A 25,817-nucleotide genomic window follows, 5' to 3' on the forward strand; every position below is an offset into this window, starting at 1 on the left:
CACCCAGTTCTGCCTAGCTGTGCTGGGCACTGCTACCATGGAGCGGCTAGCTGCACCCACCTCAACTGTGGATGAGCAGAAGGCACTCCTGTGGAATCCCTGCTGGCAGTAGCTGCTATATATCCCCAAATCGGGAGCAGAGCTACATAAGCTAAGGATCGCTTGGATCCTCAGCCAGTCCAGCCACCAGTTAGTTACTTGTGGAAACGGGCCCAATCTGGGCCTCTCTGCTGTACCAGCCTGGAGCTGGTATAATAAGGAAGCAAAATGGTTGTTGACCCTACCCTAGCTGCCATTGGGCTCTGGGATGCAGCGGTCGGTCTTCAGTGCTCTGTTTAGTAGCCCTTCCGTTGCAGCCTGCTGGCGGTCTAGATCGCTCCTGTTCTTTTTACTCCATTAGCTAACCTATTCCAAGAAAGTAGTACTAAGCGGTAGTAGCATTGATGGTTCTGCTGCCTTACAAGCAAGCAAAAGGACACAGACACCTAGGAACTTCTCTTATGCCTTGTTGACCTTTACGGAAGCTGGACCACCGCAGACTTCAGCAGGGCTCGCACAGTGGAAGTTCCAAGTGGAACGTGTCCCAGATTTGTACAGTTGGCGTATATGAATCATGCTGTGTAGGCTGAACTTTTGAGGCACAGTCCAACCAAAGTTAGCGATGGCTTAATTCGTATTCAAATCCAATAGAAAAGCTGTTAGTTGCGAGCAGCTACCTTTTCCTCGAAAGTACCATTTGGTTAAATGCAATTTAGTGGTACTCCTAAACAGAGCTTGTGGGTAAAAAAAATATGACCAAATGGAAAAGAAACACGGTTTTCTTTGGGGCTGGCAATATCTTTACAGAGCATGGACTCTTTATTTCACTATTCTGGTTTGTTTTTAATAAAAAGATCCTGCTAGACAATTTTTTTAAAAGCCCTCCTTTTTAACTATTTGCAAAGTAGCTAATTGTGGTTAAGAGACAGGTGTTTTCTGAAATAAGATTTCGGTATTTTCTACCTCTTCTGAGCAGCACATTTATTATCTTGTATTATTAAAAAAAAAAACCATCTGCCTTAGATACAATGTATGGAATATATGATCTTCCTTTACCTGTTTAGTGTTTTAAGGTAAATATTTGTCTTGCACTAAAATGGTTATGTTTTTCCTGTATCCTCTCTATGTATTCTAATATCTTCATGAGCATCTTTAGCATGTTGAAGAAGGAATCCAAAGTAGACAAAACAGCACTTTGGAATGTAGGTGGCAGTCTTGTTTGTTTTTCTTTTGTTAAATCACAGTTTTAATATAATATCATGCTAAACAGGAAACGTGTGTGCAGAAAATTAGAGTCTGAAACACATACTTCTATAAGCTTTCAGGTCCATTGCCTACAAACTGATGGGAGAGTGGTCCTGGATTACAGTGTTGAATGGTACTTTCTGTAAATTAGTAAAGCATTCTTTCTTCATCTTAGTATGTAGTACATGTCTTGCATCCAAGTGCTGTGAACAGAAGTAAAATACATCAATTTGAATATGCTTACGGAGCTTTTCCCTGCGTGAGCTGCCCCAAATCACTTATGGCAAAGGGAGCAGCTCCATACAAGCATTTTGTCCCACCTGGTTTAGAGCTGTTCCTTCTAATAAGCGAACAGGTTCAGGCAGGTTTTTCCCTGCATACTGTATAGCGCACAACTAGATCACAACTAATTTAGCTAGACACAAGATGCATGAGGACGAGCGTCCGCAACGGCACAAGCACACCACCGTACAAAACTAAAGCTAACATAGTTAACCAGTTTGTTCTGCAGATACACATTGATGGAGTGGCGAAATAGAAAACGTTAATGACCTTCTGGACTCTCCCATTTATATATGCTTAAGCAGTTTCAAGGGAAACCAAATTTTAGCAAAACGTTATAAACATTCCATCTGAAGGAGGGGGGGGGACCCCTCAGACATCAGTTAATAACTTCTCTGTTTATTTATTTATAAGATTATCCATTACAATAATATCATGTCTATCACTCAGCACAACAATTGCTTGCTGCCTCATTAAACACTCAGGGTCTAACTAGGCACTATGTTGGCCCCATATTTGTGCCCTTAACTGCAATGGTGGTGTTGTTTTTTTATAGAAATTGGTAATGTGGGGTGCAGGCTCTGAGCTGGGACCTTAGCATGGAGGGTTCAAGCCGTTGCCCCCTGCTACAGTCCTGGTTAGGATCTGGGCGGTCCACACCAGCGATGTGCATAAGAAAAAAATGTTCTCATTCATCTCAATGGAAGCTCTTTTTTATAGGCAAGGTGCTGGTGTGGGCAGTTCAGATTAGGATTATGGAGAACGAGGTAAATAAGGTTACCAGATTTTTATCAATGAATCTGGGGGCACTTTTCAACTCCCTACTAAATAGATTGATTTTGTCAGGGGACTGATTTATAAATCCGGGGCTTTCCCCGGGAAACGGGGGCATCTGGTAACCGGTAATGCCCCCCCCCCTCCTATAATAGAGTCCCAATGTGAATTTGGGACCCTAGATCAATATGGAGATAACCTACCTAGTTTTTCATTCATATAAAGCAATGACAGTTATTCTAACTTTTCTTCCCCACACCCTTCCATCCGCATAGCAATTTACTTGCAGTGTCTCACTATTTGACAATATCACACATTATATATTTTTTGCACTAATTGAGATTTCTTGTAACTTGTAATTTTCTTTGGGACAATTCCTTCTTAAAAAATGTAATTATTTTCCAGACAAAGTTTGTTCCATTTTTGGACAAGTTCACTCTTTCATTTACAATCCATTTATTTGTATATCATCTCTGGCATAAATCATATTCTGTGCTTACAGTCAGTTAATATTCAGGTATTTAATTTTGCCTTGCACTTTCAGAAATGTTACTGCTTTGGATGCTTAGCTGCTGCTGTCCTTGGAAACACTTGTTTCCTTTTGTCTTTTATTGCTTTGTACAGTTGAAATGCAGTTAAAAAAACCCCAAAACATTTAATGCAGCTTTTAAAGAAACAGATGCAATCATTGTTCATGAGCCAAGAGCTTACCGTAATGCATGCATTAGTCAGTTGATGCTGGGATAGAACTCTAGGCTCCAATTCGAAAAGGAGCATTGCTCTGTGCATTGCTTCAATTTTGTTTTAGTTTTTAAAAAGAAAGATTTGCAAACCCTGTGGGTCACCATGTTCATTTCTCTGTTTTCTCGATTTCACATACATAGAATGGGGAACTGGATGCATGATGAAACAGGCATATGGCCAGTTCATCACACACATTGCATCGCTTATGACAGATAGCTTAGCATCATTTCATCTGACCTTTATCACATTGACACAGGGCCGTAATTTCACCTTTTACACACACATCATCCAATCTTCTGCAAAACCCATAGCTTTTCTTTTTCAAGGGAGGGCCAAGCCCATGAATGCAGCAATTGAAATTAAGGGTTTAATCGCGTATTTTTGTGATCTTTTAAATATTTCCAGCCTGATCACCTCTTATTCTCCTGAGTATATGCATATGGTAAGAGGAATTACCAGCCCACCTCACTAGAGCAAAACGTGGCAGGTAAATATGCCAATGATCACCACCACCATCGTATGTAATTCTGGATATTAGGCAGCCTGATTTTCCAATATTTGGGGGAGGATACTCAAGTGTGGTGCAAGGGCATGCACAAATCACTTTGTGTTGTCTTAGCCCTTTGGATCCAGTTATGTAATTGGACTGGTCCCACTCCACTGAAATTTTGCATGTTCATATTATTACCTGCAATCACTCCTAAACAATTAGATTACTGTAATTCACTCTAAAGGTGTAATTAGGTGTAAACCTGCATGATTTACGTGCCACGAAAGAGGAAAGGCAATTGCTTCAGCAATTGCTGGGACCTGGCTGAATATCCATACCAACTCATTCTATACATATCTGATATTATTTGAGGGCACTTACAAGTGGAAGGTTTCTGTCAGGTACCTGACAAGTGAATTCTGGCACTGGCAGGACTGTCTGTTCCCTTGCTGGTTTCAGCTGCTCCACACTGATTTGCAGCATTGGCGCAGGAGAAACAGCAGATCAAGAAAAGTATTAGCAGCACTCTCTTCTGCTGTGGTCAGACCACACCTGGAATACTGTGTCCGATTCTGGGCACCACAGTTTAAGAAGCAATGAAGCACCAAACCAGTGGTGGAAGCTTCAGACTATTCTATTAGGGTGCTAAGGTTTTTTTTTATTGAGTTCTTTTCTGGTTTTGATACCACAAACTACCATCTGGAAGCATCCTTAGTATCTTATCAATTAAACATACATCTAGATACCATTATTATTATTATTATTATTATTATTATTATTATTATCACTATATTTATATCCCACCTTTCTCCCATAACTGGGAATCACAAAAATTAAATACAAATGAAGCACACATATAGCTAAAAACATATTAAAGGTTATGGTTAAAAAGCAGTTAAACTATGTTGAAACTGTATCCATTAAAATACAGGCAGTGGGAGGAGGGGACACAGTACATCACACTATTGAGAGCCGTTTCCTTATATGCAGTCAATTCCCAAAAGAATTGGAGGAATAAAACAGTTTTCTCCTGCCAGTGGAAGGACATCAAGGAAGGAGCCAACAATAACATATGTACATGAGGTTGGATCCAAAGGAACTTTCTCTGCAAAATGTTTGCTGGGACAGGACAAGTTGAAGCAACCATCCGGGGCCAGAATCACTCTAGCTTGCTCTGGGCAGAACCACCATTGCATTGCATCACTAAAGGAACGGGTTTAAAGATGATACAGATTTGGTTATGCAAATTTAGAAATAAGTACTATAATTTAATTAGAAAGTCAGGGTGGCACTGTGGGTAAAACCTCAGCGCCTAGGACTTGCCGATCGCATGGTCAGCGGTTCGAATCCCTGCAGCGGGGTGCGCTCCCGTCGTTCGGTCCCAGCGCCTGCCAACCTAGCAGTTCGAAAGCACCCCCGGGTGCAAGTAGATAAATAGGGATCGCTTGCCAGCGGGAAGGTAAACGGCGTTCCGTGTGCTGTGCTGGCTCGCCAGATGCAGCTTGTCACGCTGGCCACGTGACCCGGAAGTGTCTGTGGACAGCGCTGGCTCCCGGCCTCTAGAGTGAGATGAGCGCACAACCCTAGAGTCTGTCAAGACTGGCCCGTACGGGCAGGGGTACCTTTACCTTTACCTTTACATCTTATAGTGGAGAAGATTGTGACCAGGTGAGCTATCCTGCTGTCCAGGTATTAATTGTTGATGAGCAACTTCAAGGTCTTCTCTGCTCTCCCTTCTTGTGGTTCCTAAATCTATAAACCAGACTTGAATCTGACAGTCCTTCAGATAGAGGGTTCCCTTTTGAGAAATAGGGCACCCTAGCGCCAGGATAAGACCATATCATTGGTAACCTTGTCTGGGGTATGCTAACTGACCATGGCTACAATCAGGTGGGGTGCAATCATGTATCCATCTATCCCAACTCTTATTTTTGAATTCAATTGTTCCACCTTTGTCATTATTTCGTCATGTTCATTCTATGCTTGGTTCAAATGTACCAAGCACAGAATCTCCTCAGTTTGGGGCTGGTGCAGATTTGATATATTGGATGAGTAAAATTAGCTGCTTTTTCTACTGGTCTACATTTTTTTCTGTTCTCTGTTACCCTATAATACATAAATATACAGAACAGTGAAAGTTGTTTTTGTTTGGGAAAAATATATAAGGGAATTTCTTGTGTTCTCTAAACCGTCTGAAGTAGTTGGAAGGAGAAAAATAACAGTTTAGGGTGCTGTGAAGAAGGTGGATTGGATGGTCTCTCTCCATACTGAAGGTCTTTGGGAAATAAAGAAGGAAAATAAGCTAGTTTTCTCTTGTCAATGAAACATAATCAGTGTTACTGCATATCTTTTTTTACTTAAAGCAACTATTTTTTCACCTAAATCTAAGGACAATAAAGCTATCGCTCTTCTCTACTTTTCTCCCTATTTAGCTGCCACATTAATATATTTCCAAATTCTTTAATATTGTTTTGATTTTTTTCACACGATCTTGTTAGACTCCTTGCAAAAAAAACACACACAAAAACCAACAACAATCCTGGCCTCCTTCAGTAGAAACTAGGTGAAATTGTTATCATTTCAGAACCAGGATGATCCTTTAACATTTTGGTTTTCAAGTTACTGTTCAGAGGTTACTCTGCTTCACATGAACGCTTGATTGCTACAAATATTTCATTGTTCAAATGATAATCTCATTTGGATTGGAAAGGTACTTACTTTAACCTGCTGATGGACTGTATCATTATACAATGGGTGTTTTCACTGTTGCAATATTATTGTCTTCCAGTTTTCTTTGTTTTTTCTTTTTATACCATGAACTTGCTATAAAGGTTCTGGCTCATCTTACTGTGTAACATATTATGTATTTGATCCCCTGTAACTAGTTTAGTTAGATGTTAATAAATTTTACATCTCAAATACCATCACGCATCCTGGTGTTTTGTGTTGCGGTTTTTAAAATTCCATTGCAGTCTGCCTTCCAAGTAGACAGTTGGAAGCCTGATGCGTCATATTTATACTCGCCCCAGGATATCACCATTGTACATTTTGCCAGGCAAAAATCCTCAACGGTTTGCTGTAACATCTGCGCGCTCTCCAGATTAATGAGGCGAATGAAAGAACATGCCATAGAAATCCCATGCCACAGCACAGATCAGAAAAAAAACAGATTTACTGGAGTGTAAGAATGCACACAGGCTTAATTAAGTTGGAAAGAAACCCCGAATATGACGCACACTAGAACTTGCTCAGTCTGCAGGCCCAGGTAAGCAGGCCCTTCAAATGAGACACTTCTGTTCGTTTTATTCCTTAGATAAGCAACTCCGGGGAAATAGACTGCTATTAATGGAGCTTCTGGTCTGCTCAGTGTTCCCAGTCTCCATAATCCAGAACAAATAGATCAAACTAAGACAGTGGTGGTGAACCTATGGCAATCGTGCCAGAGTGGGCACTCAGAGCCATCTGTGGGCATGTGTGCCATCGCCCCAGCAGACAAAGTGACCAGCCGCTCCCCCCACACACACACACACCAGTGCTGGTGGGAAACGCTCCCTAGAGTGTGTTCCGGCCACAGGGTCATTGGTGGATGTTGCGTGCCCCCCACTTCTGTGAGCCGGAAATGCTTCCACCGCAGCGGCATTGCGAGGAGTTGCACACCCGCCAATCAGCTGGCGATCTGCTGTTGGTGAATGGGCAGGCGCATGCTGGCTGTGTTGACGCAAGGGATTTCAGCGTTTCTAAGAGGTGATTTTCTGTATTCTTCCCTTAAAAAAAAAGCTGCAGAACGCTGTGCCATCCCCCCCCCCCCAAAAAAGCCCAACAACTTTGGGCAATCTTCCCCCCCGAAAAAGCTCAATAACTCTGGGCCATCTTCCCCCCATTCTCTAAAATTTGAGTCCCCAAATTCTTAGTCTTGGACATAGAGCATAAATTGCCATGTTGGCACTTTGTGATAAATAAGTGGGTTTTGGGTTGCAGTTTGGGCACTCGGTCTCTAAAAGGTTCACCACCACTTACCTAAGATGGCACCTAGTAGGCTCCTTGACAGATGGAAACCATTACAAACTGGCCAGGCTGCCACACCCAATTTTCACGCTGCATGCAAAAATGTGCTTCTCTCATCTCTGTCCATCTTCTCTGCTTCCTGTGGTGATCTGGAATTCTATTTGTGCCTGAAGGGTTGACCGCATTGAGCCAAAGATCACATGGCACAGCTCTTGCTGGACAAAGTATTGTGGTGCCAGCACCAAGAAAATTGCCTCAGTGATATAAAAAAATGTCTTCAGGATTACATTTAGCCACTCCCTACATCCTCCATTGCCCCACCTTCCTCCTTTACCAATAGTTTACTGTGCAACAACTTTCCCCTATGCCAGTCTCCCAAAGTGGGCAATTTGAAGCACACAAGGATGGTCAGTGATGTCTCTTCATGTGACTTGCAGCTCAGAGGTGTTTACTGCATCCTGAAACTTTTGTGTGTGTTATTGGTTTTATCTGTATGATGTAAAAATGACATGAACTGGAAATGAGCTTTAAAAACAATGATTAAGGTGCTACCAGAAACAACCTTCCTCTTTTATGTGTGTGCATGTTTTGTTTTATGAGAACCTCTGGGTTTAAAGCAACAAAAGGTGGTGAACTTATTGCTAGTGGACAGAGTACAAGTTTGCTATTTTGCTTGCTCCGCTGTCAGCTTGGCAGCAACTTTGACATGCTGCCATATCCCAAAATAAAGTTGAGAGATCATGCTACTGTATTTCTCCCTACTCATTTCAAAACTGTAGGGTATTAAAATATCTGCCATTTATTTAACCCTTTGACAGTGTTCAAAGAATTACATATACATTTTCTTGTAGTTTTTATAACAGCCATATCTTATTGTAGTTTTTATAAGGACCATGTTAAGTATGCCTATATCACTTACATAGACATCCTATCCAGCAGGCTCATCACCTAAATTGTACACTACGGCACTGAATAATAGAGTTCAGATCAGTGAAATAGAGGAAGAACAAGCAACACCCCAGCCCAGAACACTTAAAACACTCCATATGGCTCATCTAAGGCATGGGTAGGCAACCTAAGGCCCGGGGGCCGGATCCGGCCCAATCGCCTTCTAAATCCGGCCTGTGGATGGTCCGGGAATCAGCGTGTTTTTACATGAGTAGAATGTGTCCTTTTATTTAAAATGCATCTTTGGGTTATTTGTGGGGCATAGGAATTCGTTCATTTACACCCCACCCCCACCCCAAAAAAATATAGTCCAGCCCCCCACAAGGTCTGAGGGACAGTGGACCGGCCCCCTGCTGAAAAAGTTTGCTGACCCCTGATCTAAGGCCATCTAGTGAGCTCAAGACAGAGGCCACGTTTGAACTAGGAGTTTGATGATTTATACTGTAGTCTCTTAGCCCCTTCACTACATACATCTGGTAAAAGAAACATAATTCCTATGGTTGGAAAAGGCAAGATCACTACCAAAAGCATTAAGGGATTAACCTGTGAAAGAGTGGTGCAAAATTCAGTTTTCAGAGAATTTCAGAATCCAAGTTTCCAGCACTGATATGCTTTAAAACTGTTTGGGTGATGCTTGTTAAAATCTCCATAAGGGTGGCTGAGTAAGATTTTTGGAGATGACAGTGGGGCATCAGAGTTTTGCATGGCTCATTCTCTTTCCCTTACTCCTGAGGGAAAAATACATTATGCAAACTGATATGTACTGTACTGTATGTAACAAGGGGCATTAACTTAATAAAAAAAAAGTAAGCCAACTTTCATCCAAAAATGGCTTCTAGGATCGCATTAAATTACAGGATGTGAACTGTAGCATTTCAAGGAAACTTCAAACTACAGAAACATGACATCATTACAACACAATTCAGTGATAACATAAGATGAACAAGAATAAAACTATTCAGTGTGCTAAAAATATCATGCTCTAAAATACCTAGTAAAGTGAAACATTATTGAGTTGGTGCTTAAAAGAATACAGGCAGGGCATTCAGGAAGGCACCCCGAAAGTTGTTGAGCTTCTTTTAGGAAGACCTCTAAATTGCTGAGCTTTTTTTTTTTTCCAGGCCAAAGAGCCACCTTTTGGAAGTCCCCCCTTGGATGTCATTTCTGCCTTTGAAGTCCCAATAATATCCTGGAGAATCTAGACATATGGCAGCTCTAACAGATGAAACATGGACAAGGGTCTCCTCTGCTGATCTTGATGCACAAGCAGGTTGATATGGGAAGAAGCATTCCTTAAGAGTTTGAGACCCAAGCCTTTTAGAATATTCCAGAGGCAGGCATAACCTATGAAGGGGCTGCAAATGCCAGATACTTTGCAGATTGCTTCCAGGTTGGCTTTGGCTTATGCCCGGCCTGCAGTGCTATTAAAATATTATATTTTTTGAATGTCCATAAATAGCCACTAGATGTCACCAGAAATCACAAAAAGTGTATTGCTTTTGTAGAAGAAGAAATGAATGACCTTAAAATTATGCAGTTTTTGGTGGGGCAAGAGTCATGGTAGATCATTGGAGTGTATTCTATATTGAAAGTTAAAATTGAGCACCATGGCAGCCTGAAAGTAATTCAATCCCAAGTCAGTCTTCATTCACCTGAGTTACAAGCTCATTTGGGAATCATTACTAATGTTACAGAAACTCTGGCAGCAATCCTTAGATCAGCAGCTCCCAAGTTAGGGGTCAAGGTACACTAGTGAGTTGAGAGAGATCTGAAGGGTGCATTCAAATTTGAAACAACAATCTATGCCCTTTGGAAGAAGTGAGGAGACCTAGCCCAAGTAATAAAATCAGATTTCATTGGGGAGAAATTACTGGCTCCCACTTTCAGTGAAGACACAGATCCTTCAATGCAACATACTTGAGGTAGCATCTGGTCTGTAAAACTCCCTAGGAGAGCTTGCTGTTGTCCTGTTCTCCTGCCTTCAGAAGATAGGTCAAGCAGCTGCTGTTTGGCTTGGGTGATCCACTGATAGGCAAGGAGACCTCAGGAATCAGTGATCCCTGCTCTGCTCATCATCTCCAGGGCAAGAATATAAGTGCACTAGGATTCCTTATGCATCCCATGCTGCAGCTGACTGGAGTCAGGGAATCCCAGAAGCAACACCATTGCTCAGAAAGAAGAATCCCATGACTGCCTGGGAAAGTGGAGGAAAAAATCTTGGAAAGCAATGTGAACAAAGCTATCTTACAGTTGCAGGTGGGATGGCTGATGTGGTTCTAGGGACTGGTTGAGAAATTTTGAGCTGGATTCAGACGAACTCAATTCCTGTTTAATTTAAGAGGGTTTGTTAAATCATTACTTATTTGTTCCATTGATTCCAGTGGCATCCCAGTTTAATGGAACAAGCTATACATGACTTGGTAAGTCCCACTGATTTCAGTGGAAGCGAAGCACAACTAACACAGGCTGGTTGCAACCAATATAAGCAAGGATAAAGTGAAAAATCAGTGAAAGCCAAATTGACAAATGGATTTTCAAGAGTGCAGCTCACTGGGGGCCTTTAGCTAGGTTGAAAAATACCCCTGGATTATTTGGGGTTGGTTTTTAATTGGGGTGGAGAGCTGGGAAAGAAAGCATGTTTGACATTCAACGTCATCTAAAGCAAATATTTATACTGAAGTCAAGTTACATGGTAACATAACATGCATGAAACAATGCTTTATCGGGTGGTTTTTAAAAAAATCTTTTTTATGACTAAGCCCTAAGGCAGCAAGTGTTGGAAAAATACAGATCCAGATGGTTCTTAATAAAACATGAATGAGGCCAGATGGCTTTTAACAAAGTACTGCTGAGGCAAATCTTTTAAGATATATCAGGGACTATTGTTCAAATTTTATCTGAAATTCACAAAAGTGAACAGTCAAGAAATGAGAGATCAATTTATGTTTGATCCACATAACATGCAGGTGGTACCACTTAGATTATAAAGGTGTAACTATATTATCTCTGTATTTGTGTGCCCTGTGGTGTCTATTGCTCACAGGCACAATAGTCATCCTGAAAAATAATTCCCTCATGAATGTGAGTTGTACAAAAATACAAATCTGTTCCAGTGTTGTTCCCTCTCACTTAAATAGTTATTGTACAGAAAAAATGATCCTGCATAACTGTGTTAAGTTTAAGCCGTGTACATTTCTGAAATTCTTTGGGGAGGGGTCCCTCTATCTATACTATATGCCCACAACTTTCTGCAAGGATTCATACTTTTTGTATACATGAGCAAAAAAGGCCCATCTGTTGCAATAGTTACTTTGGTATATTGGCCTCTTGGACTATGACACCTGGTGGCTGAAATAAATAACTGACACAAAATTCTGAATTTGTTCATGAGTAGATCTTGCAGCCAAGCAACCTCTCTACCAAATCTCTCATTACTGTATTATCATAGTCAATTGAAGTTATTTCTTTAGCTAAACCTTCCTGGAATGCTGAAACAACAGAACCCATTGGGTTGTATGTATCCAGTGCTTTTTTTCTGGGGGGACGCATACCCCTAAAAAAATTGTGAATTTTGTACTTTTGTCCATTTACTGTATTTATTTCCCCCGATCTCAACTATAAAATGGTAATTTTCTTGAGTCGAAATGCGAGTACCCCTAAACATTTTTTTTAAGGGGAAAAAAACCATTGGTTGTACTGTATATCTGAGGTGGAAGTAAGAGAGATTCTTTTGGGGGTGATTCCTTTACAAAGAAATGAATATCAAGAGGGTTTTGTTGTTTTTTCCTTCCAAACATTCGGGAAGAAGAAGAGAATAATTCCAAGGGCGCTTGTGATTCAGGCATTTGTGATCTAACTCGTAGTCCGTTCAAATCTACCAGTCAAAATCCCCAACGATTTTCAGTGGCAGGTAAGGCGGCACTGATTTCAACACGGACTGACCTAGGAAACCCCGCTGCCCAGGTGCGTGGCTGCGCGTGCGCAGTTGGTATGACAGCGCGTGAGCCCCAGCGAGACGGTTGGAGCCAGACGTCCCTCCCCCGCCCGGCTACTAACGGGCTTATAACGCTCGCCTGGACCTGCTCCGCCCCGCGCGCATGCGCACCTCTGACTTGAGAGGCGCGGGAAGGCGCCGTGGAGAAGCTGGTGGGCGGGGCAAAGAGAGAGCGATACTCTGTCCGGGTGGGTGGAAGGGAATAATAGCAGCAGCTAATCCACGCTCTTCCACCTCATGGTCCCCTTCTTTATTTTTGTGGTCCCCTTATTTTATTTTACAAGACACTTTCAGAAAGGCAGAGAGAGCTTTCGAAATAGAGGGTGGTAGGGGGATATGGAGGGTGAGAGGAAATTTATTATTATTATCACGCATGGATTTCCCCTTATTAACTTTATCAATACAGGCTTGTTTAAGCAAAAAAAGGGGTAAAATCCATTAAGGAATGCAGTACAATATGAGATCATCACTCCCCGAACTTTAGAGCATGGGAATTCACCCAGAGATACATAATTTGGCATACAATTTGGCTTTTTTATTGTATTATAATTTAGAATGTTTTAATGAGGATTTTGTTGGATTGTTAACATGGAAAACTATATATATATGGGGGGTTTGAAATCTTTAAGTCTAAATGGGGCTGCATTTTTATGCCCCCGCCCCCAAAAGAAGAAAATACCCTGAGGTACATGAAATGATTCTCCCCTCACTTTCCCGGAGCTGGGGAGAAGGGCATATGATACCTCATTCAATTCACCTCACCTTTATGGATTTAAAAGGTTTCAGCCCCAACTTGCCACCTGCCAACAGGCCTCCAAGGCAGCCAGCATGAAGAGCGGTTGGGGCAACTCAGCCTGGTGTGTGGAGTGTATATATAATGAAATTATTGTTACAAAGCAGTATACTAAATTTAAGGCAAAGTTCTCTCCTCCCCCCCCCCCCCGACTTTTGATGCATGCTTATTTATGGTGAAGTAGGGGTTTATTTGTTTATTAAATTTGTATACCTCCCTTCATCAGTAGAGCTTAGGGCGGTTCACAACTGAAATTAGTGACTGTAAATGAGGGGAGAGGGATTTATTCCAGATTAATTTGCAGAGTGCATGGGGCTGTGACCTTTTTGTAATTGTATCACCATATACAGAGACAATGTTATCTGATATCTAATCCGGATTCTGTACATGGAGATAGTTTCTTCTTCTTTGTTGCTCACTGCCCATTGTTCAGCTTAGTTATAAAGTTGCTATTCCACCCCCCCCCCAAGTGCAGTTAATAACTTGTCTTGACTATATATAAATTAGGGTATCAATGCTCCTACACATCTTGCAAGCATTTTAAGGATTGCAAGATGCGTGAACAATAATAGTCTTTAGCTGTAGGTTGTGTCTTATCAGGTTTGACCTGATGGCTTCATGTTTATTCCTGGTTCCAGGTTTTTCTTTTAAAATGCCACTACTTGAGAAACAAGGTAAGTGAGACTTATTTAATGCTACTTTTTAGTATGGTGAATACTAAAGTGATCAGATATGCATCATGAACTGTTAATTTCTTAAAATGGTTGATTTCTCCACTCTAGTTATGTCCCAGTGGAAGGTCCTTTTGCAGGGCAAAATGTGATACCATCAGATAATATCTGTTGTTCCATGTATATTCACCATAAGAAGAGCCACTGTTGCAAGCAAAGAGTGTTTATAAATATAGAATTGTACTGTGGTGAGTGTTTTGCTAGTTGATTAACAGCTCTGGCAATAATTTTAAGAGCTATTTTATTTGTGTGTATGATATCTTCTCATTTATAGGCATCTTTTAAAGCTCCCCTTGGGTAACCCTTAAGCCTGTTGCCAGATATTGTGTAGGATTTCTGTAAAAGAGATCTTATTTGGAAGACGCACTGTGTGCAGGGCACCTTGAGCTGCCCTCTTTATGTATTTGTGGCCAGGGAGAGGTGGAAAATACTGTTAAGTATGTATTTATTACTCCGTGCATAATTGTCCCAGGGATAGATTTCTCAGTGTGAATCTTCAGAATTTCCTTTTTGAATGGTAGGAAGAAAAATGCACTTGCTGATGGATATACTACATATAAGGTTTCTACATTTCCTTTAAGAGCCCAACAGATTAAACCAAATTTCATTTTACAGCATGGGTTCCAGTGCGCTAGGGACTGGTTATGCTAAAATGTACCTCAACTAACACTGTATTTTTGTGATGATCAATAGCTTTTAGCAAATAAATTTGACTGAGTGATAAGGAATTGTAAGTCTATCTGAAAATATTGTATTTAGAACATACTGGCCCATGGCAGTAATCTATTAACACAACAGCAGCAACAGCAGCACAATAACAAGTCTGCTAATGGTGGTTAACTAGGTGTCTCAAAGTCATTCACAATTGGGGTTTCATATTAATATCAGACACTTTTGACCTATATGACCCAATTTCGCAAGATGCAGAGAAAGAGCACATTCTGAAAGTCTATTCTGAGTGGAACCATTTGCGATACAGATTTGAATGATACCCCATGTTAGCACCTCACTGCATGTGAAAAACTAGTGCATTAGGGACCAAAGTTTTAGCCTAGCCATAAAACATTCCATGTATGCTTTATGCAGGGAAAATATCAGATTTTTGTCATTTTCCTGAATTTTGAAGTAGAACAATCTAAGGCAGTACCACATGCTACTTCTGCAAATGATGGGCCTCCAGTCTCTGGAGATGAGGGATAATTGCTGCTCAGCTATAAAGGTCCATCCTGCAATCTGTCTTCCTATTTTAAAATCTATTGATCCTGAAAGTGAGTGGAAATGTATTCCAAGTGTCGGTTCTTCCAGATATGATAATTTAAGGAAAGGGTGCTCTGTATGTAAACTGCCCTAGAATCTCTTCTTAATGGTGGTCAATTTTTCACAGAAATAAATGTAACATTGAATACTCATGTTCAAAAGGAACTTGCAAAATGATCCATATGACCTGGTTCCATAAAATCGCTAAGGTGTGTGTGTATTATTATTTGAAAATGTCAAAGCAACTAGTATCAAAACTAGCAGATACGATAAACCAGAATACACTGTAGAACAGAATTAATCAAATAGATGACATTCTTCCCCCCACAGGATGTATTGTGCATCAAACCGAGCACGTCCCTTTGCAATTTTCTGCAAGCAGAGCTTCTGAATTTCAATTGTATTTGGCATAAAATGGTCTGATTCATGCTGGTAATTTCTCATCATGCTAATCATCAACATTCTGCAACTGTTTCTTAACATCCTGGCCTCCTTCCGTGACATTTTGCCACCATTCCCACAAATTTAATTCTTTATTAGCACTTTGCGCTCACTGATATTCTTAAATGTTTTTATCTTGTAAACTCCACTCTATCTCATAGATCTGAGTGGGGGTTAATATATTCAGTATTATATGCAGATGCAATGATGAGCTAACTTATGTAAGCAAGTAGTACAGACACAAATATATTTGTTTCTAATTACCTGTTTGTGATAGTATAACTTACCATCTCTGCATGTTTAACCATAGAAAATAGTGAGCAGATGCTAGTGAAAAATGAAACCTATCTGCAGATTTTGTAAGTACTCCCATTTGAAAGATTGATGTGACTTTTAAAAATTAAATTGTATGAAAATTAAAATTCATTATAAAAATGGATTTTTTTATTTAAGAAAAAACAAGGATCAGAGAAAGAGGCTTGTACATGAAATCTGCACCTTTTTGGACAGCAGCCAATCTGTAAGTAATTTATGAAACAAATCTTGCCCATGAAAATGAAAACTGTGTATATGCAGGTAAGGAATGTCTTATGGAGCAATGCTTAATTTTATGGGTGCCCTTTAATTTTCCCTGTGTCTTTGTGTTGTGTGAGAGAGGGTTGTATCTGCTCAGAGTAGATGCCTAAGTTAATAATGTCTGTTAATTTCAATGGGTCTACTCTGAGTAAAACTAACACTGGATACAACCTAGAGAGTGTCTTCTTTGAAATAGTTGGTAAAGCCCACTTACATCTCTTTTCAAAATGTAGATTCTGCCAAGAACTTTCACCCACTGGCTTTTACTGTACATGCAGTTACTCCATTATTAGCATAATACGTTTGGCGTATACTCTGAGACACTATTATTGTACCACATAGTCTAGGACTGTGTGCTCATGAATCCTGGCTCAAACTGAGCCCTTGGAGCTGCCTATGGCTTCCTTGAGGTAGAGTCAATGGGCCACATTTTAAAGCTGCCATAAAATTTGGACTTTTGGGGAAATGGATCGTGTCTGTTTTGGAAGGCTATGGCCAATACTAAACAAATTAAGCAACATTGCTACTTAAAGCAATCCTAACCATGTCTACTCACAAGCAAGTCCTGTTGAATTAAATGGAGCTAACTCCCAAGTAAGGGGGGTTAGTGTTGCAACCTAAATTATTCCACAACTTATTCAGAATTTAGTTAAAAAAATAAAAATATTTAAGTGCCTGCAAAAAAAAAAAAGATAATAATAATCTACATGCTTGGTCACATATATCAGTTGAAAGCCTAAGCAGTGGATGTTTCTCAGAATATGTCAGAAGCAAGTTTGGAACTGCCAAATTCCACGTATAAAGCAAAGAGCAACCATTAAGGCCTTTGGAAATGCAACACTTATCTGAGAAAAGCAAACCTGAGGTTTGAGATATGTTACTGGGACTGCAACAATAATGTTTTGTTTGGTTGTGTCTTTGTTTGTTTGTTAGGTCCAGGAGATTGATGCTCTGAGAACAGAAAATAGGAAGCTAAAAAATGCGGTACCTATCTGGCATTTTATATACATTTATGGCTGGCTTAAAGCCTGTTCCTATGCTTCAGTGTTAGGATTGGAGGTGGTTGTCTCAATCAGAATTTTACTCCATTTGATGGCATGGGTTTGGTGGCCAGAAATAATCCCTTGCTTGAGTTCTGAATTAAATATTAGCTACAGAGGTAATTTATGCCAGTTCATAGGATCTAAGGCAGTAGTTCTCAATCCCCCACCCAACTGACCTCTTGAAAATAGCTGAGGTACTTGGCGGACCACTTAATGACTTTTCTGCCTGTTGTAGCCATTGTGCCAAGTGCTGTCTGATTTTTAATTGCATTTTAATTGCTTTTATTTCTTACATATTGTATTTTAGTGTATTACAATTTGAATTCCATAAAATCCAAATTGTAATACAACAAAAGAAAAGAAAAATTAAAAAATCAATTAAAAATCAAAATGAATATGTGGTTCAATCAATGTGCCATGTACTGTTTTCAACTACAAATCAATTAACATGCCACACACCACCTGAATGAAGCTCGTGGACTACTGATGGTCCATGGACCACAGTTTTGGAACCCTTGATCTAAGAGGAAATATATCCTACACCTCAAATCTGCCGGTTTTGGGCAAGATGTTGGAGCATGTGGCTTCTCGACTTCAGGTACTTTTGGATTATTCCAGTCTGCTTTGGAGATGGAAGCAGATTTGGTCATGCTGGTGGATGGCTTCTGCTGGGAAATAGATGCAGAAAGTGCTACCCTGTTAGTTCTTTTGGACCTCTCAGTAACACTTCAAATCATTGAAGATGTCATCCTTCTAAGTTGTTTATATGGATTGAATTTAGGATGCATGTTATTCTTCCAGTCCTTCCTGGATAAGCAGCCATAGAAGGTAGTGTTGGGGAGCTACTATTCCACTCCTTGGCCATTGAGGAGCCGCAAGGCTGATGCTTTTTTAACTGTTTTAACTGATCTGTGGATGGCTTTTGTTGTAGTTATTTACTGTACTTTGTGGGATGGGATGCTTGTTGATTTTTAGTGGTTAATTATTTTGTTTTACTGTATTGTATTTTAGTTGTATGTGGCCTTGGTGAGTTTTTCCTCTTAAAGGAAGTGGCTTAAAATATTTAAAATAGATAAAATAGTATGTAAATATTTTGATCTAATACTGTTCTAATTCTTTTCCACATTAGAACTCCCGGCTGCGTTATAAAACAAAAGGTATGTATTTACAAAAATAAACCCATTGAGGAGCATTCTTAGGGAAGCAGCATATTTTATTTTGTGATAGGCAATAAGGTGATAAGGATGAAGATATATTCAAACAAGTAAGTAGGTTTCAAAGAGTAGGTGGTTTGTGGGTAAGAGAACAGGTAACATTTGTAGTGATTATTGCAATACCATGTTGGGAGGGGTACTTTTATCTTAAAATAGCAACTGAAATTCCACTTGCAAGGAGCAGAATTATATTTTTCTTTCTTCTTAGATTGGGCCCTAAAGAAAGAAGAATATGAAAAGTAAGACATGATATGTTAACACAACATTTTAAACAACAGACTATGGTCGTATCTAAACTTCCACTATTTTGTGGATATGATTCAGTACACCTGGAAATTTAGGTTGCACAGTTGAAGTAAATTTAGCATTCTTGCACAACAACCACCTCCCCCCCCAAAAAAAACAAAAAAATACTCTGGATTTTTTGTGATAAGTGACAGGGAAATGTATGGAACTGTGTGGGATAACACTGACAATGAACAACATCATAGAACTTCTGTGCATTTCAGAACAGAAAGATCACACATACACGGGCTTGTGGTCTGTCAGCCTCCACCATTAGGCTAGCAGCTTGTGAATGCACATTTTATATTTGCTAACCATTTTGGTTAGCATCTGTCACATGATAAAGAGTAGCTTTTAAATGTAAACATATGAATATGAATTTGTGCTTGTATTCTGATTTACTTCCAAAGTGAGATTGAGAGGCTTTCGGGTGAGATATCAAATTACTTGAATGTCACAAACTTCTGGGTGAGTATAAATTATTTCAGGGGTGCTATATATAATCAAGTCATTGGATTGTATCCATTGCTATGCCATCAGAGTGCCAGTGATGCAATAAGACTTCTGTTTGCTCTTCTCTCCTTGCCCCTCTCCCCAAATCTGCTCCAGAAGGTCTCCCGACCTAATCTTGAGAGTGCACAGAGGACAGGAAAGGGAAAGAAGGTTCCCTTGTTTGCATGAAAATTCCTTGCCCCACTGGAGCTGGAGCATTGGATACAGCCAATAGACTGGCCCAATCTAGCTAAAGTAACCCATTAAAAGCAAGGGAGCAAGTAATAATAACTATGGACTTTCCATAGTACTTAATCATGACTACTTTTAGCTTGTTGAATCTAGAGAACGGCAGAAGCCCTGGCCATGAATTATATACATTTGTTGCTCTTTACAGATACAGTATTAGAAAATGTTTTGAAGTTTAATTCTCCAAATGCAACATTCGTTCTTGGCTCTCTGCTGAATTTTTATGCTGTTTTTTCCTGCTTTGTGTATGTGTATACATGTATATATATACATGTGTATACATGGATAGTGATATTTTTATGTTTTGTTATTGTATTCCATCCTAATAGTTTTGTATGTGTATGATTTCTTACTGAAGGGTGTCCTGCAAAAAACAAAACAAAACCCTTCCACAATCTAATAAACAAATAAAACTAGGATTGGAAAGATTGGGGGAGTGACATGTCATATATCACTTTCCATTACACTTTTCATTAAAAAGACGTTTTGCTTGGTTTGATGAAACATCAGTTAGATTGTGTCTTTCTTTTGTAGTATGAAGAGTCTGAGCTTCTCAACAGCCAAGGTATGTTGTTTTAGTGGCTGTAAAGGACATTGATGTTTATTATACATCTGCTTACTTTTATGTTAGTCTCTATGCCCTTCCTAGTAATCCTACTGTGTAAGGTGCCAAAATTTCACATTACTGTACTAAATATTTTGACCCATTGTAATCAGCAATAAGAGGGGAAATTCAAACTGAACCTTCATATGATATGAAGGCTAAACCTTGCTTCTGAACCACAGTGATTTACAGCAGCAGCAGCAGTAGTAGTAATAATTTATACCCCCACCCATCCAGCTGGGCCTCCCCAGCCACTGTGGCTGGCTCCCAACAGATTAAAAACAGAATAAAACATCACACATTAAAAACTTCCCTAAACAGTCCCTCTGAAGGAGCAGGTATGCAGGTTAGAGGTACGTCTGGATCCATTGCTGTCACCTGAGACCCAGGTGGCCTCAGTGGCGAGCAGTGCCCTCCACAGCTTTAGCTGGTAGCCCAGCTTTGCCCCTATCGGGACAGGGGTAGCCTAAATTTTATGCTCTGGTAATCTCTAGGTTAGATCATTGCAATGTGTTATATGTGGGGCTGCTTCTGAAGACAGTTTAAAACTGCAGCTGGTGCAGAATTCAGTAGCCAGTGGCAACACAGTTTGAACATATAGCCTGACTGAACTGGGCATCAGTTACTTTCTTGGCCCAATTCAGAGTGTTGGTTTTGACTTATAAGGCCTTAAATGGCTCAGAACCGCAATACCTCAAGGACTGCCTCTCCCCATATGAGCCAACCTGGACCCTGTGATCATCATCTGAGGAAGTTCCTTACGTGTCCCTCCACAAGAGGTCCAGAAGGCAACACAAGAATGATCCTTTTCTGCAGTGGCTTCCTGTTTGTGGAATGCTTTCCTCAAGGAGGCTTGCTTGGTGCCGCCATTATATATCTTGTCTAGGGCAAGATAAAGTGACGTAACAAATTTAATAAATAAAATAAAGTCTTTGGCACTGGTTAAGATCCCTGGAATTCTTTCCATCTTTTCTAATGTTAGATGTTAGAAGTATCCTCCATTTTATGCACTTGCTGGCTGATACAGCAAGTTTTAGACTGTTAGATCAAGCAAAGAGATATTGAAAGATTCCCAGATGTGCATGTGTATAACATAATATTCAATTTTACAGATAAAAGAATTCTAAGTGAACCTAGAAAACATGCCAGGTGAGGGCTTGACTTTTTCACCCCATTATCTACTTACAGAAAGTTGTTCTAAGTGATTATGTATGAAGTCTGGTAATATATTTTCTTTAAAATTCAGTTATTTTAGCTAAAATTCTGCAGCCACACTGCTTGGCATAAGACTATAAAAAAATATTCAGTGAGTTCTCACTTGTCTGTGGACATATTTTTCATATGTGCCTAATTGAAACACAGTTTTAATTAGAAAATGCCTTTTCCCTTTGAGCTCTTTTCCCCTTGAGCTATGTACCTGAATAAACTATCTGCTATTTTTTTACATGTAAATCAGTATATGTGACTTTTTAAATGATAAGATTTTCATTTGAATATCCACAGCACTCAGACAGAGGGTGCTTTTGTGCTGGAGAAGAGGTAAGGGCAACTGCATAATTTAATTTGTTTTGAAATTGCTTATATGTGAGAGGCATATCCCTGGCGGAATTTTCCCAAGGAATTAATGCTAGTTTGACTAAAAAGAATAAGATGATCCCTGTTTAGAAGCATGCTACGCATTTGCCACTTTCACGTAGTGCCGAGTGTGTATGTACAAATGCACTAGCATATTCTACTGGGATATTTATTAACTAAAAGGGAATGGTTAAGGAACCTGAAAATAACACAGCTTCTATTTAAACACCATTCCAGGTAATGGCAGGGTACATGCAGTTTCACATTCTCCTATGAAGTAGATGCACATTTATGACTATGTGGGATACAGAATCACTACATTTATTTGTTTTTGGCTGACTGACATCGGTGCTTACCAGCTTCCTGAGGCATTTTATATAGCCAATTGCTATAGCAATTACTTATCTCATTTGATTAGTTCTTGTTTAATGAACAATAACATCAAAATAAGTTTCTTAAGAGGCCTCTGTTGCCAATGCCAGTTCCTCAAAGTACCTAAACACAAGGGGTTGCCAACTGCTACTCTACAATTCTTCAGAGTATAAATATAGAGGTACCAAAGGCCAAGTATTTTTTATTATTTTCAGAATTGTATCACCTGCTTTTTTTCCTTCAAAAAGCAGTCAGTCAAAGCAGCTAAGAAGTACAAAAGCAAGAGTGATTCAACCGTTAAGATACAAATCAACAGCAAAAAATGACATAAGGAACAGCACTAACATAGAACCAACAACAACATATTGCTTTAAAAAAGAGTGTTTTCAATGCTGGTGGGATATAAATATATGACTACAACCTAACTTATTGAGCAGGGATTTCCACATATGAGGTACCACAACAGAGAAAGGCCTCTTGCATATGGTCATCAGTTTTGTCTTAGAACACATGCAAGAGGCAGGGGTGGTTAGATTGGCTCCTGCCAAGGGCCCAGGCATAGAGTGAAGTCAGCCTGCTCACCTGTCTGTACACTTCCAGGGCCACTCCTTCGCTGGTCTGGGTGGCCGGATAAGGTGCACAGGCTCCTCAGGCAAGGGCACAAGGGACAGAGCGGGGGAGCACACCGATACAGCTCCTTGCCAAGGGCACCAGGGAGCCAAGTTTTACCCAGACATGGGTGAAACAGCTGATCTTAAATGATAGACAAGTTCACATAAGAGGAGACAGTCAAGCAGCTTGACCCCATGCTATTTAGGGCTTGGTAAGTAATAACCAAGACAATGAACTGCACTCTTTTGATGTAAAGAATATGTAACAAACTTCCACAATGAAATGCTTAGAATCATACCAGATATGAAATTGGTATAGTATGCCTCAACAGGACTTAATTCTGGTTTGATATGTATGGGATTGTACTATAACTGCAGGATTGACCCCTTGTTCATTTGGGGACTGTGGTATATGAGGAAGAAAGATTAAATCTTTCCTCCTGCTGTAGTCATGATAAAACTCACTCACCTGAAGGTTAAAAGTAAAGGTAAAGGTACCCCTGCCCGTATGGGCCAGTTGTGTCCGACTCTAGGGTTGTGTGCTCATCTCGCTCTAGAGGCCATGAGCCAGCACCGTCCGAAGACACTTCCGGGTCACGTGGCCAGCGTGACGAAGCTGCAGCTGGCGAGCCAGCACCAGCACAGCACACGGAAACGCCGTTTACCTTCCCGCTAATAAGCGGTCCCTATTTATCTACTTGCACCCAGGGGTGCTTTCAAACTGCTAGGTGGGCAGGAGCTGGGACCGAACGACGGGAGCTCACCCCGCCACGGGGATTTGAACCGCCGACCATACGATCGGCAAGTCCTAGGCACTTCACGAATTTGCGTGTCACCTGAAGGTTAATTTTGCTTTTATTCCATCCCACAGAACTGTTGAAACTCAGACTGGAGAAGATGGCTCTAGGTATCATACAGTGAAAAATTAATTCTTCTTTAAAACATTAATTTGATTCTCTGTGTACTTAAAATTAATGAAGCGAGGGCTTCACTAAATAATTCAAGTACTTTGCGAATAGTAACTCTTTGGATTTTCCGTGAGGGTGACAAAGATTATCCTTGGTGGATTTTAAGGACAAGTTGCTACCCACTGACTTAGCTTGGCAAAATTGCTGAGACTTTCATATTCAGGTCAGAGAATGGTCGCTGTGGACAGGCAACTTTAGTGACAATAATGTGATGATACAGTGTAGCTATTGTGGTTTGGGGCATCCAAAACCAGCTAAATGTTGAGGCCTTAAGGATTTTGCACCAATCCTTACATGGCCACAAGTGTGCTCTGACCTGAATAGGAGAACAGGACACCTCTTATCACTCCCACTTTCCACCTTTTACCTCATTGTCCTGAAGACTCCTACAACCTTAAAGGGATTGGCAGACTGTAGTTCACAGTTGCATGTTCCATACAACACAATCCACAATCTGGAATTCAAGATTGACTCTCCAGCGAGTATGTATAGGATTGTGGTCATAAAGTGGTGGACCACATCACAGATTATGAACCTGATCTGTTATTATTTCCCCCGATTTAGCTATGTTGTTGAAGACTCATTATCACAGGTAAGCAAAGTGTCTGGGGCTAGGTGGGCAGCTGCTGTGCAATTCTTATACCTTAAATCCAACACACTGGACATAGAAAGTCATGCTGATTCTCTGCCGAACAATTTCTTTAATCTAAAATCTGATCTGCCCACTTTTTACAGCCATACCAGTCAGCTTGAAAAAATTTTTTTTGCAACTTCCTGTGGTGGCGGCAAGCTGGAATCTTGTACTTGCAGTGTTTCTGTTGTGTTTGTCACTGCCTGTAGAAGAGTCCTCACCTATATTAACAATATGAAGCAAACACAGGATTGAGTATTTCACATTTTATTCACTATAGTTTATTGTACTAAAATTTTATGTATTCCCCCTTGATGCCTATTTATCCAACTATTAAAATTAGTAAATACAAATAGTGAATCGTATCCAACTAACTCATACTCAGAGTAAACTTTCTGAAATCAGTGCATATGACTAACTTAAATCCATTGATTTCAACATGTCATATGACTTAAGTTGATAAAACCCAGTATATTTTGGGGGGTGGGGTGGGGGGTAGGAATCACAACAGCTGCTTAATCTGGGTGTTTATTGGTTGAAGTGGATTTTTTTGTATAAATGCTTAGAATATATTTTTTAAAAACCTATTCATCTAATATTCTCTTTGCAGGATGAGTTCGAATAGCAGGAGTCCAGTGTGGTGTAACAATAACCTATTTGAGTGCTGGAGAGCTTTCATGTTTGACATTTAAAATTTTGGTGAACCATATTAAAATATTTATAGCTATATGCCAAATAAAGATATTTTAATCCTGCTATAGTTTGAGTTAGTATAGTTATTATTAATAAATTGTTGGTGTGAAAAGCATCAAAGGTATCTGTCTTCACTTGGACAAAATTGCATTTCTTCCAGTGCAGTTTAGAGATTGTTTATCAATACAGTAAAGCATCACATAGGCATTGGGTCCATAGGGGCTATGCATGATCCCTACCACATGTGGATAGGGGCAGCAGCTGCATGTTCTACTGAAAGCCACTCCTTAAGACTGAAATGCAAAACGTACAGTCTGTGCCTGTTGAAATACATGCAGAGTGGGCAACTTTGATTACTAACAATTTAATTGCAATAGGTTAATTGTGGATTCAGGGAACCATTGTCTCTATTCGAGGTCAAACAGGAGTGTTAGGATTGCTTTTAACATCATTTGAGTATTTTACTCTCCCTCGCATATGAGAAGCCCCTTCCCGTTCCATGCTGGCCAGACTGACAACTACTTTTAGGGTGCCTCCTAATGGGTGCTTATTGTAGAATGGGCGTGCCTCAAACGCGCGCATCTTTTACAGCGCATCTTGTTGCCATCAAATGCCAGCCTCTCTCTCTCTCCCCCCCCCCCATTTAATTTAATTTACCATCGCAGGAAGTAGCCTTAGTTAACCCCAAGAAATCGGAGCAAATCTACCCTTTCCCTATCTCTAGGCCCGCCCTTTGTTCTTCCACGCGCTCTTCCCTTTTC

The 25,817-nt window shown here is 40.2% G+C and overlaps 1 protein-coding gene and 1 long non-coding RNA gene across 7 annotated transcripts; one reads left to right on the forward strand and one right to left on the reverse strand.

Annotated features, from left to right (window-relative positions):
• Positions 1 to 1,246: 1,246 nt before the first annotated feature.
• Positions 1,247 to 12,606, reverse strand: LOC310660484. Of its 3 annotated transcripts, none has more exons than XR_014503410.1 (3): positions 12,470 to 12,606; positions 10,776 to 10,852; positions 1,247 to 4,777 (listed from the first exon to the last, which is right to left on the reverse strand). It is a non-coding gene; the product is annotated as an uncharacterized lncRNA (long non-coding RNA). The 3 variants fall into 3 exon arrangements; XR_014503412.1 differs by lacking the exon at positions 12,470 to 12,606 and adding an exon at positions 7,592 to 7,746 and having other exon boundaries at positions 10,776 to 12,457; XR_014503411.1 differs by lacking the exon at positions 12,470 to 12,606 and having other exon boundaries at positions 10,776 to 12,457.
• Positions 12,607 to 12,610: 4 nt separating this feature from the next.
• Positions 12,611 to 25,119, forward strand: LOC310660449 (uncharacterized protein). 4 transcript variants are annotated; one of them, XM_083405220.1, is made up of 14 exons: positions 12,611 to 12,709; positions 13,953 to 13,988; positions 16,054 to 16,102; positions 16,197 to 16,263; positions 17,253 to 17,303; positions 18,492 to 18,519; positions 18,785 to 18,815; positions 19,272 to 19,329; positions 20,137 to 20,167; positions 21,319 to 21,355; positions 21,710 to 21,745; positions 23,636 to 23,671; positions 24,297 to 24,324; positions 24,974 to 25,119. In XM_083405220.1, the coding sequence occupies exons 1-14, from the start codon at positions 12,625 to 12,627 to the stop codon at positions 24,986 to 24,988; spliced, it is 588 nt and encodes a 195-aa protein (XP_083261346.1). In that variant the 5' UTR covers positions 12,611 to 12,624; the 3' UTR covers positions 24,989 to 25,119. The 4 variants fall into 4 exon arrangements, with proteins under 4 accessions (XP_083261346.1, XP_083261348.1, XP_083261349.1 ...); XM_083405222.1 differs by having other exon boundaries at positions 12,647 to 12,864; XM_083405223.1 differs by having other exon boundaries at positions 12,704 to 13,378.
• The last annotated feature ends 698 nt before the right edge of the window (positions 25,120 to 25,817 follow it).

The sequence above is a fragment of the Podarcis tiliguerta genome, assembly GCF_965153285.1.
Source record: "Podarcis tiliguerta genome assembly, chromosome: 12".
In the NCBI taxonomy this organism is placed as follows: Eukaryota; Metazoa; Chordata; class Lepidosauria; order Squamata; family Lacertidae; genus Podarcis; species Podarcis tiliguerta.